At 42.8% G+C, this 13,504-nt stretch overlaps 1 protein-coding gene across 2 annotated transcripts in view; it reads right to left on the bottom strand.

Annotated features, from left to right (window-relative positions):
* LOC139408941 (dymeclin-like) overlaps positions 1-13,504 on the bottom strand; it is a 147,586-nt gene that overhangs the window by 70,924 nt on the left and 63,158 nt on the right. For both annotated transcript variants that reach the window (XM_071153441.1, XM_071153442.1), the window contains 5 exons: positions 7,730-7,918; positions 7,466-7,646; positions 5,531-5,656; positions 2,972-3,085; positions 2,685-2,779 (listed from right to left, as the gene is read on the bottom strand). In XM_071153441.1, coding sequence (XP_071009542.1) covers positions 5,653-5,656; positions 7,466-7,646; positions 7,730-7,918 — 374 coding nt within the window. In that variant the 3' untranslated portion in view covers positions 2,685-2,779; positions 2,972-3,085; positions 5,531-5,652. The remainder of the gene's footprint in view (positions 1-2,684; positions 2,780-2,971; positions 3,086-5,530; positions 5,657-7,465; positions 7,647-7,729; positions 7,919-13,504) is intronic.

Here is a 13,504-nt window from a genome sequence, read left to right as displayed (position 1 = left end):
AGCTCAACAAGACATCCCAGAATAATAACTGATAACAGCCAAAAGTAATGAAGGATTGGAATTTGTGTTTGACTCCAGCAAACTATTCTCACTTGACAGTTAAAGAAAATCTAACATTGACTTAAGCCTTGAGCATGCAGTAAAATCATTGGAATAACTTTCCTTTACGACACTGACTGTTCATGTAGCAGTCCTGTGTAGCCAGGGTTGTGGGTTTGATTCCCATGGGGGGCCAGTAGGAAAAAGCATGAAAATACTTATACACTCAAGACGCTCTGAATAAAAGTGTCTGCTAAATGACTCAAATGTAAAATTATAACCAATGCTTTGCCTGAAGCTTGGCATTCTAGATATACTTCACATGCTCTTATACAACACAGTAGTATTTTCTACTTTGTTTGTGAAATTAGATACATGTAGGGCGGCAGGTAGCCCTGGGCCAGTAACCGAAATGTAGCAGGTTCAAATCCCCAAGCTGACTAGGTAACTAATCTGTCGATGTGCCCTTGAGCAAGGCACTTAACCCTAATTGTTCCTATAAGTCTCACTGGATAAAAGCGTCTGCTAAATGACTCAATTGTAAACGTGTAGAGAGATGATGTAGAGGAGAGGAGGCAAGATCTGGAGGCATCTGCAATGGGGCTGAGATGCAGAGATGCACAAGCAAATCAGTGTAGGAACTACTATTACCTTCCCCTCCACCACCACATCCCAAACCTTACTTTTATTTCTTATTCTTAGTCGTTTTTTTGTTTTTTTTTAACTGCATTGTTGGTTAGGGGCTTGTAAGTAAGCATCTCACTGTAAGGCGCATGTGACTAATACAATTTGAAGAAAGACTGTGTCAGCTCGGCTACTCTCTTAGTAATAATAAAACACGAAGAAGTGTGAGTGTATGCATTTCTGTTTCCATTTCCCCGTGGTCACGAACAGCATTAAATGATCCTGAATGAATTGATGAGAGGAAGAGGAGAGGCCATGCACTTGTCTGGTCGTTCTGGGTGAACATTGAAAGGGAGCGTGTATGTGTGTTAGAATGTATGACCAGTGGAGTGTGTGCTCCTAACCAGGGCTCATCTGGAACAATGATCTGGGTGAGTCACTGGGCAAGCCCTTCACATTCCCATTCATTCATATAGTTCACTTCTAACCACAGAGTCATGAGAAATCTCCTCCCTCTCAACAGCTTGGAGTCATAACCATTACCTTCCTTGACTGACTGACTGTTTCAAAGCCAGAATACACAACCAGAAGACGTGATGTCTTTATTGAGAGCCAACCACAGATCTATGACAGCTAGCCAAGTGGTCTAATATGTGATGAGCCACGAGATGAGCAATAGACCTAGGCTACAGCATTACAAAGGCTGCAGCTGATGAAGACGTTGGCATAAATTGAATCTGTACATCCAGTGAAATATCTAATATCAATTGTTTTACAAATAAAAAGAGAGTAAAAGAAAGTCAAAATAAACACAAAGCACGTAATTCCAAGCACTTTCCCACTAACTATGTGTCTTATTATGACCAGCAACTTTTTTCCATCATCAGGGTGGAGTAAGTGTTCGTGTGACTGAGTGAGTGTGTTTTCTTATACATGTGTTTGTCTAAGCTTGTTTGTGTGCTTAGTAAAGCTACCAAGGCAATCTGGAATCTGTTGCTATGTATCAAGTCGTCAAGGCATTCAGAGAAGCCAAACGAAATCACTAACTCAATCACACATCAAATAATCACCATATAAAATACTACCACTCCACCCTACAGGATAATTTACAAAACAGAATAAATATGCACAATTATTACCCTTAAAATGTTGACCTTATACTTTATATGCGCTTGTCTTTAATTCCGTCATGCACCAAACCAACATGGTCACTGGCACCAAGGGAAATGTGTAACCCATCTGTACTTCCAATCCACCAATCTAAAAACATGGTTTCAATCTGAAATCAGTGCGTTGCAAATTGTAATTGTAATGCAATAATCTGCCAATATAATGATAGTCATTTTATGTCGGACTTAACTAGCTACACTTCCAAACCGCCGACCTAAAAACACTGTTTTCAATCTGGAAGCACTGCGTCAATCTGCAAGAAATGGATTGGAATGTGATAATCGGCCAATATAACGATCGACTATCTTAGCCACAGTTGTTATGGAAATGTTGAAATGATGTGTTGTGAATCAATCCATGCTAATGCTTGCATACTGGTGTGGTGATTTGGCAAGGGTTGGTCCTCTGTGGTAGACCTTATAAAAAGAAAAACGTTTTTTATGGTAATGTTTGTGACTGAATAGTGGCAGACTTTAGTACAGAAGGTACTGTAGGCCATGAGTCAAGGAAGAAAACAAAAGCGTAATCAAATGACTCATTTAAATCCTCTCTGATGAGGACGATCAATCCAACCTTTGTTTTTCTCCGCCTCTACTGCCTTGGTGAGGGAACGCTGCAACATCAGTAGCTAAGAAGATAGGTGGTCTTTCCCACTCAGCACAAAACACAACCCTGGAATATCTACACCAGAAGGTGCTGCACAGACCTGCTAAACCTCTACAATGTTCATCTACCAGTAGGCTTTAGTTCGAGTTGAGATCATATTAATACCCATTAACAAGCATTGGCCATACCCGTGTCTGTGTTGACAGTCAGCAATAGTTCTACGGAGGACGGAGCTGTAGCCTCACCTGATGATGCGCTGGGCTGCATACTGGTGTAGGCAGCGGAACTGGGCAGACATATTGGCCAGGGCAGCCAGGCAGTTGGTGTGCAGGTACTTATCCTGGAAGAGAGGAAATGAGAGACGTGTATTGACCTACCTGGAATTCCAATGAGATGATCTTGGGAGAAAACAAAGCTAGGAGAGGGTAAACAAAGTGTATGTGGAGATTTGTTTTTTTGTGTGTGTGTGTGTGTGTGTGTGTGTCTGTGTGTCTGTGTGTGTGTGTGTGTGTGTGTGCGCATGTGTACTCACCCTGGTCCGTGTCATGTTGAACTGGATGGTGCGTATGACCACTAGGATGAGTAGACTACCCAGGGAGATTTCTGTTAATGAACGCTCTGAATACCAAGTTATGTTTTTTAATACCTGGGAGAGGGGGAGTTTGAGCGAGAGAGGGAGAAAGAGAAAGAGGGAGGGAGGGAAAGAGGGAGAGTGAGTAACTATTCAGCATTTTTTTTTTTAGCAGTGTTGGAGGGAGAGGCAGGTGGGGATGTCCACAGCAGCATTCCCCCCGGGGTATTTTTTTGTAGAAGGACTGTGAGAAGGTCATTTCGGGTGACTTTTTAAAGGTACATTATACTCCAAAATGAATGAAAATCAAATGACTCTGATCTATCTATAATCCTCCCCAGACATGAGCATATAACATATTGCCCCCAAAATATTTTAGGGCTGACTTTTTACCATAGCTTATATATGGGACCATACCATATTATCAGGCAGGTGTGCTATTAGCAATGAGCAAGGTTTTTTTCTGGATCAAAAAGGGACTACTTTCCTGCAATTTTATAATTTTTTTCCATGGAGCGGAGAGAAAATGTTGCATTTTGCCATGGCTAATTCTGTGTTCTTATGATCAAACATTATAACAAAATCAATGGGGCCCCTGGGCATGTGCCCTGCGTGCCCGATCGGTAAGCCAGCAATGGCAAAAGTACTCCTAAATTCATAGTTTTATTTTATTGGTTTCATTGTTTTAGCTTTTATTTAGTCGATTTCTAGTTCTCAAATATATAAAACATATAGGTCATTTAAATGTTATACAAACTTGGTCTGGTTTTAGTCATTTAAGCTTTACACTGACAGTTTTTCTATCCCCAAAAAATAAATAATAATAATAATGTTTGGTGTGGCGGCAAGAATTTAGCAGTGGCGCGCCACTTCTAAATGAATAAAGTAGAAACACCGGTACTGTACAAATTAAGAGGAAAAGTTAGAGCACCGCCAGCAGTAGCTATCACCGTTTCGATCACAAATCACTTTTTTCTCTGTAAAACACAAATATCAAAAGTGTTTCATGCAACTATTTTTCCATTACTACAGTAGGCCTATTACTTCTGGTTGTCAACCTTGTGTTTCCAGGGTGCTTAGCGACCACGGTAACAGCACTTCATGTCAGAAGTAAAGTAAGTCTCGGTAACGGTTGGCAGGACAGGATGTCATAAGGTTTGGCCTTACTTTATGTTGGGGAAGGATATAGATTCTGAAAAAGCAATCTAGACACACACAATTACACATTAAATAATGCATTTGAGATTGCACCTTCTTTTCCACTAACATGCAGAAATAGAATAATGCACTAATTTAAAGACCTATTCTGTACTGTCAAACTATCATAGATTTAGACTTCAAAGAGATCATTTGTGAAATTGACTAGGCTGCGCCATGGTCACGTCTGCACTATCAAATGCAAAAGAGGTTGTAGAAGCCTAGCTGTGATGTGTGTAGTAATACATGATCCGAGTCCATCCACCTGGCTCTGGAGACACTAAATGGAGTCACAGTGACACAGCACTGGGTGACAACCATCAGCAACTGATGGACAAAACATAGACCAACATGGTAGTCTAATCCCAGGCTCAACTCACAGCCCCAAAACACCACAACAGCATTAAAGTACTTCTGCATTGATTTTTCTATGATGAAAAACACCCATCTGAATATTGAGAGCTGGCCTGACTGTGGTTGGTTTATATTGAACCTAGTACTGCTGAAAATTACATGTCAACAGCAAAGAGACCAATGTGAAATGGATTTTCATCCAAAACATAGAGACTCAGAGAGAAGTCTGCTGGCAGCTACAGCCTAGGCTTTAGGATTTCCTGCTGCAGTCAAACAGGGTTCCCAAATGACACAATATTCCCTATATAGTGCACTACTTTTGACCAGAGCCCTATGGGCCCTGGTGAGAAGTAGTGCACTATATGGGGGATAGTGCCATTTGGGACTCAGACAGAGACAAATTCATATGCAGCCCAGCCAGTAGACAAACTCGATAGGCTCCGCACGTACAGAGAAAGAGAGGAATGACTTTAAAATGTCAAAAATGATTCACACAACTAAAATGTAATGGAAGAGCAGAATGGTGTCAAGCACCGTGTCCTAAGTGGTTTAAAGGCTCTCTGTTCAAACACACGGCAAATTCATTGACAAGCTGAGTAGGAAGAAAAAATGAAGACTGAAATACACAGAGGGAGATGGGGAGACAGTGTCTATCATAGAATGTACTGTTCTTATCTGAAATGGCACATGTCCTGACGTTTGAGAAATCATACCTCATACAGAGAAATGTCTCAGACGTCTATAACCAGAATGTGCTGAAAGGGAATACATGTTTGCAGGGCTGTGTCCCTTCTGTCATAGGAGTGCAATTACTGGTGTGCATCATTTGTGTGTGACACTGGAGTACATTTTCAGGGCTCAATCAATCAGGGATACTACTCACCCCTTCACGTATGGATCTGTTGAAGGTATCGTCCTCAGTTAGGATGAGGAGGATGGTGAGGGTTAGAGTGAGGGGTCAGTACTCACCACCTCATGTATGGACCTATTGAAGGTATCTTCCTCAGTGAGGATGAGGAGGATGATGAGGGCCATGTAGACGTGATGAGAGTTCCTGTCTTCCACATGATACAGGATCTTGAGGATGGGCATCACCTAAGGAGGAGGGGAAGGAGTAAAATAATTAGAGAACGAGCATGTGCGTTGGCTATTCGTATTTTCATGTATTTATTTAGCCAGGATAGTCCACTCAGTAACACATTACACTGTTTACCAGGATGTCCTGGTCTACTGTGTGTGTGTCTGCATGGTGTTTCTCCAGGGTACGTGTCTGCATGGTGTTTCTCCAGGGAACGTGTCTGCATGGTGTTTCTCCAGGGTACGTGTCTGCATGGTGTTTCTCCAGGGTACGTGTCTGCATGGTGTTTCTCCAGGGTACATGTCTGCATGGTGTTTCTCCAGTGTACGTGTCTGCATGGTGTTTCTCCAGGGTACATGTCTGCATGGTGTTTCTCCAGGGTACATGTCTGCATGGTGTTTCTCCAGTGTACGTGTCTGCATGGTGTTTCTCCAGGGTACATGTCTGCATGGTGTTTCTCCAGGGTACATGTCTGCATGGTGTTTCTCCAGTGTACGTGTCTGCATGGTGTTTCTCCAGGGTACATGTCTGCATGGTGTTTCTCCAGGGTACGTTTCTGCATGGTGTTTCTCCAGTGTACGTGTCTGCATGGTGTTTCTCCAGGGTACGTGTCTGCATGGTGTTTCTCCAGGGAACGTGTCTGCATGGTGTTTCTCCAGGGTACGTTTCTGCATGGTGTTTCTCCAGTGTACGTGTCTGCATGGTGTTTCTCCAGGGTACGTGTCTGCATGGTGTTTCTCCAGGGTACGTTTCTGCATGGTGTTTCTCCAGTGTACGTGTCTGCATGGTGTTTCTCCAGGGAACGTGTCTGCATGGTGTTTCTCCAGTGTACGTTTCTGCATGGTGTTTCTCCAGGGTACGTGTCTGCATGGTGTTTCTCCAGGGAACGTGTCTGCATGGTGTTTCTCCAGGGTACGTGTCTGCATGGTGTTTCTCCAGGGTACGTGTCTGCATGGTGTTTCTCCAGTGTACATGTCTGCATGGTGTTTCTCCAGGGAACGTGTCTGCATGGTGTTTCTCCAGTGTACGTGTCTGCATGGTGTTTCTCCAGGGTACATGTCTGCATGGTGTTTCTCCAGGGTACATGTCTGCATGGTGTTTCTCCAGGGAACGTGTCTGCATGGTGTTTCTCCAGGGTACATGTCTGCATGGTGTTTCTCCAGGGTACGTTTCTGCATGGTGTTTCTCCAGTGTACGTGTCTGCATGGTGTTTCTCCAGGGAACGTGTCTGCATGGTGTTTCTCCAGGGTATGTGTCTGCATGGTGTTTCTGTTTTGATGGTTTAACTGCCATGGTTCAACAGCCATTCTGTCAACTTCTGTTGTGAAATCCTGCATTCCTGCTGTGCAGACTGACACTGTTGCAGAATAAGCAGGCAGAGTGCACTGAGCAAGCTCTGACACGAATCCAACATCCCAGACTACACTAAGAGAAAGTGTGTGTTTGTGTGTTTAGGCCTCCAGCATTGTTCCACAGAGGGGTGCTTCGGGAAGCGCTATGTGTGTCCACCCATGTGTGTGTGTGTGTGTGTGTGTGTGTTTGTTCAAGCATGGTTCCACTGTGTGTGGGAGTGATCCTCTGTCACAGGTGGGTCCTGCAGAGCAATGGTCTGTGGCGCCCCCCCCCCCCCCTCTGCGCTCCCTAATACACTTAAAACCTGCTAAGAGGTGACGTCACAGCACACCCCACAGGAACAGCTGTCTACTGTGCCCCACTGTGTCAGCAGGGAAAAAATAAGAACTAAGTCAAAGAGGATGACTCAGATTACACAGAGTACATTTCAGAGTTTCCGTTAGGAGAATGTGGTGCCGGAAAACGTGACCAACAAGATTTTACATTTGTACCTAATAAACTGAGTATATGTCCTCATGTTTGTGTTTTGATGCAGCAGTGTGTAGAGTATCAGTGTAGCCTGGTCGGATCTCTGCTGCTCACACAGAGCTGTGTAAAGGCTGTTGAAGTTAATCTGGAACATATGGTGCTGCTCTGTAGGGACGAATGACATGTCTGTGGAAAACACACAGGTTTAGTACCCATTCATTGAAAGGTCCCCCTGTCACCTTTTACTGGTACTAGCGCATATTCTGTACCTTGTGTGTTTTTGAAGCATGTGACAGCCTGTCTGTAGGGATTGGGACAGTTGTTGGGTCCATCTGTCAGATTGGCTAGCACCAGAAGCAATAACAGGCTCTGATTGGACAGTGGCAGAGGGTTCTGTTCCTGTTCCAATCCTGGCTTACTGCCGGCTCCACCCAGCGCGAACACACTCCACAACCCACCTGGAGGAAACATAATAGTGAAGACCTCAAAACTATGAAATAATACATATGGAATGTGCAAAGCTGTCTCAAGGCAAAGGGTGGCTACTTTGAAGAATATAAAGTATGTTTTGATTTGTTTAAAACTTTTTTGGGTTACTACATGATTCCATATGTGTAATTTCATAGTTTTGATGTCTTCACTATTATCCTACAACGTAGAAAATAGTAAAAATAAAGAAAAACCCTTGAATGAGTAGGTGTGTCCAAACTTTTGACTGGTACTGCACGTCACAGGGTTATACAGACTTTAGCACATCACCCAAAACCAACACAACACGCCTTTTACTATATTGTCAGAAGCATCATCAGACCTCGGTAGTAGCCTATTTCATGCTGTGCTCTAAAGATGGCATCGTAGTCACACAAATACATTAGAAGATCATCGTTGATCTGATCAGAAACACTGTGCTCACAATCCTTATCTCCTAATGATGTCGCTGGTGAATTTAGTTAGAATTTTTGAATATATTGCACAATCGGCTAAGGTTTTTACTAGGCGCGAGCCCATCCAGGCTTGAGTCCCGTGAGCGAAACAGACGTAACGAGCTTGAGAAGAGTATACTGAAACAAAGATTCATCCAAATTTTAGATAAGAAAATATCCGCTTACCTTTCTGTCATGTCAACCATCCATCCAAATTAAATAATTCCATATGTCTGCCTTTTGTCTTTATAAACATTCACATAGCCTATTCCATGATACGGGGTAAACCAACGAGCAACACTGCAGCTGTTAACTGCTGTTGTATCGATGCATTTATCACGACAGTATTCATACCCCTTGGAATAAGGTTTTGTGTCTGTCCTAGTGTCTGTCCTATATGTAGGTGATTTTCAGGATGTCTCATGGTCTGACAAACACCGCAGTAGCTCAGTCACCTTCTACAGCAGATGCGGAAGGCAGACCTAGGCAGATGCAGTGGATTGAGACGGAGCCCATGCAATATCTCAAGCTTAAACTAAAATAGTTTTAAGGGGATTTTTTATGTTACTTAGAATGACGCACAGGTGCATCAATAGACTCTGAATGATTTTAATTCTTCAAGCTCTGTCAAGTTCATTTACTTATCATTGCCAGACAGCCATTTTCAAGTCTTGCCAAAGATTTTCAAGCCAATTTAAGTAAAAACTATCTAGGCCACTCAGGAACATTCAATGCAACACTGTAGGTGCTTACCATTTGGCCTTGTGTTTTAGGTTATTGTCCTGCTGAACGGTGCATTTGTCTCTCAGTGTCTGTTGGAAAGCAGACTAAAAAAGGTTTTCCTTCAGTCCTTGCCGATGACAAGCATACCCATAACGTGATGCAGTCACCACCATGCTTGAAAATATTTAGGAGTGGTACTCAATGATGTGTTGTGTTGGATTTGCTCCAAACATAATGATTTGCATTCAGGACATAAAGATACATTGTTTGCCACATTTCTTTGCAATTTTACTTATTGCAAACAGGATGCATGTTTTGGAATATTTTTTATTCTGTAAAGGCTTCCTTCTTTTCACTCTGTCATTTAGGTTAGTATTGTGGAGTAACTACAATGTTGTTGATCCATCCTCAGTTTTCTGCTATCACAGCCATTAAACTGCGTTTTAAAAAGTCACCATTGGCCTCATGGTATTTGTATGTATTATGGATCCCCATAAGATGCTGCCAAGCTACTCTTCCTTACGGCAGTTATACAATTTTAAAAACAATACAATACATTCATTACAGAGTTCACAACACACTAAGTGTGTGCCCTCAGGCCCATACTCCAGATCTACAACACATATGCAACATGATTAATTTAATTTACAAGGATATGTTAACTGTCAGCTGGCTACTGTAGGAAAGTTACAATCAAATTAAACATTTGTGACATAACTGAACCTTTTAGCCCATCCTATGAAGTGGATGTTACTTGTCACCCGTCTTTCCCTCTCATTTTAGGAGATATATTTTTGCCGTAATGATTTGATCACACCATGCAACTAGGGATGTAGCCTACAGTCAGAGAGGGAAGATGGGCAATGTTGATTGGCAGGTGAAAAGGGGTTGAAAGGTAAAAGTAGGAGGCGGGATTAGGTCGGCTCCTTTCCTCCTTGCTGGGCAGAGATTTCAGAACCCGCAACCCAAATGTATCACAATGTATTTGCCATACCTCACAATCGATTGGACTTCCTGCATGTATTATTTTCGCTGTGACAGAACGTTTATATTTTCCGTATACTGTACCTAACAAATTATATAGTCACTGAACTAATAAGGCCACCACCATTTTGGGATTTTCAGACAATCTTAAAGCAACATCTTAAAGCATAAAGAAATCTGAAAATGGTGGTGAAAAATTGTGTTTCATTTAGACAGTACACACAATTGTTTCTTTCCCAGCGGCTCGCCATTCAAGCAATGGAGGAAAATGAAGCCTTTGCAGCCTAAATGGAGGATGCTTTATGTACGAGCCGGTCCACGGGGGACAAGAGTGTATTGCACACTATCGGCTGCCTAGGCTAAGATTTACTAGGCTACTGAATTCCCTATGGTTGTGGCTGTCAATTCAACAAGGTAGGAGAGGTTGCATCAGTTGTCACGAAATATTAGATATTTTTGGAAGATGTACAGTGCCTTGCGAAAGTATTCGGCCCCCTTGAACTTTGCGACCTTTTGCCACATTTCAGGCTTCAAACATAAAGATATAAAACTGTATTTTTTTGTGAAGAATCAACAACAAGTGGGACACAATCATGAAGTGGAACGACATTTATTGGATATTTCAAACTTTTTTAACAAATCAAAAACTGAAAAATTGGGCGTGCAAAATTGAACTTTTTGGCAACAATGCAAAACGTTATGTTTGGCGTAAAAGCAACACAGCTCATCACCCTTAACACACCATACCCACTGTCAAACATGGTGGTGGCAGCATCATGGTTTGGGCCTGCTTTTCTTCAGCAGGGACAGGGAAGATGGTTAAAATTGATGGGAAGATGGATGGAGCCAAATACAGGACCATTCTGGAAGAAAACCTGATGGAGTCTGCAAAAGACCTGAGACTGGGACGGAGATTTGTCTTCCAACAAGACAATGATCCAAAACATAAAGCAAAATCTACAATGGAATGGTTCAAAAATAAACATATCCAGGTGTTAGAATGGCCAAGTCAAAGTCCAGACCTGAATCCAATCGAGAATCTGTGGAAAGAACTGAAAACTGCTGTTCACAAATGCTCTCCATCCAACCTCACTGAGCTCGAGCTGTTTTGCAAGGAGGAATGGGAAAAAAATTCAGTCTCTCGATGTGCAAAACTGATAGAGACATACCCCAAGCGACTTACAGCTGTAATCGCAGCAAAAGGTGGCGCTACAAAGTATTAACTTAAGGGGGCTGAATAATTTTGCACGCCCAATTTTTCAGTTTTTGATTTGTTAAAAAAGTTTGAAATATCCAATAAATGTCGTTCCACTTCATGATTGTGTCCCACTTGTTGTTAATTCTTCACAAAAAAATACAGTTTTATATCTTTATGTTTGAAATGTGGCAAAAGGTCGCAAAGTTCAAGAGGGCCGAATACTTTCGCAAGGCACTGTATGTGGACACCTGCTCATCAAACACCTCATTACGAAATCATGGGCTTTAATATGGAGTTGGTCCCCTCTTCCACTAGAGGCTTTCCACTAGATGTTGGACATTGGTGCGGGGACATGCTTCCATTCAACCACAAGAGAATTTGTGAGGTCAGGCAGTGATGTTAGGCGACTGCGTTGTGATGGCACCGGAGAGGAAGGCTGCCATCTTATCAGCTCTTAACTAACCATGCTATTTATTTTTATTTTTTTCACGTTGTTCGTAACTTGTTGTGTACATAAGAGACGGTAGCAGCAACATTATGAGCGAAAAGAGCTTCTGGACATCAGAACTGAGATTGCTCACCTTAAACTGGACGAAGAGTTCTTCTTCAATGAGTCGGACGGGAGGGATATAATACAGACACCCGACCATAGCCTGATCCCCGTTATTCACTAGAGAAGGAAATGCAGATTTTGCAGAAAGAGATCAGGGTGCCTTGTGAAAATCAGGCGACGAGTGGCTAATCTGCCCATGCCTTCCGTCCTGCTAGCTGACGTTCAATCGCTGGAAAATAAATGGGACAAACTGAAAGCACCTTTATGCTGCCAACGGGACATTAAAAACTGTATTATCTTATGTTCCACCGAGTCGTGGCTGAACAACGACATTAAGAACATATAGCTGGTGGGTTATACACTCCATTATCAGAACAGCAGCCTCTGGTAAGACACGGGGCGGGGGCCTATGCATTTATGTAAACAACAACTGGTGCACGATATCTAAGGAAGTCTCGAGGTTTTGCTCGCCTGAGGTAGAGTATCTCATGATAAGCTGAAGACCACACTATCTACCGAGAGTAGATAATCTGTATTTTTCATAGCTGTCTACATACCACCACAGAAATCATTGCTGGCACTAAAACCGCACTCAATGAGCTATACAAAGCCATAAGCTAAAAGGAAGATGCTCATCTAGAGGCGGTGCTCCTAGTGGCCGGGGACTTTAATGCAGGGAAACAAATGAGTTTTACCTCATTTCTATCAGCGTTTTAAATGTGCAACCAGAGGGAAAAATATTCTCGACCACCTTTCCTCCACACACAGAGACGTGTACAAAGCTCTCCCTCCATTTGGCAAATCTGACCATAATTATATCCTCCTGATTCCTGCTTACAAGCAAAAATTTAAGCAGGAAGCACCAGTGACTCGGTCTATAAAAAAGTGGTCAGATGAAGCAGATGCTAAACTACAGGACTGTTTTGCTAGCACAGACGGGAATATGTTCTGGGATTCTTCCATTGAGGTGTACACCACATCAGTCACTGGCTTCATCAATAAGTGCATCGAGGACGTCGTCCTCCTTGGCTTCTGGTTGTGTTATGTACTTACAGTCAGTAAGTACATAACACAACCAGAAGCCAAGCATTACAGGCAACATTCGCACTGAGCTAAATGGGAGAGCTGGCGCTTTCAATGAGTGGGACTCTAACCCAGAAGCTTATAAGAAATCCTGCTATACCCTCCGAGAAACTATCAAACAGGCCAAGCATCAATACAGGACTAAGACTGAATCGTACTACACCGGCTCTGACACTTGTCGGATGTGGCAGGGCCTGCAAACTATTATAGACTACAAAGGGGGTCATAGCCGAGAGCTGCCCAGTGACACGAGCCAACCAGACGAGCTAAATCACTTATATGCTCGCTTCGAGGCAAGTAACACTGAAACATGCATGAGAGTATCAGCTGTTACGGACGACTGTGTGATCACGCTCTCCCGCAGTCTATGTGAGTAAGACCTTTAACAGGTAAACATTCACAAAGCTGCAGGGCCAGACGGATTACCAGGATGTGTATTCCGAGCATGCGCTGACAAGTGTCTTGACTGACATTTTCAACCTCTTCCTGTCTGAGTCTGTAATACCAACATGTTCAAGCAGACCACCATAGTCCCTGCGCCCAAGAACACTAAGGTAACCTGCCTAAATGACTACCGATC

The sequence above is a fragment of the Oncorhynchus clarkii genome, chromosome 5 (genome assembly GCF_045791955.1).
Source record: "Oncorhynchus clarkii lewisi isolate Uvic-CL-2024 chromosome 5, UVic_Ocla_1.0, whole genome shotgun sequence".
Lineage (NCBI taxonomy): Eukaryota > Metazoa > Chordata > Actinopteri > Salmoniformes > Salmonidae > Oncorhynchus > Oncorhynchus clarkii.
The sequence above is the reverse complement of the archived record's forward strand: the minus strand, read 5'-3'. Positions and strand labels throughout refer to the sequence as shown.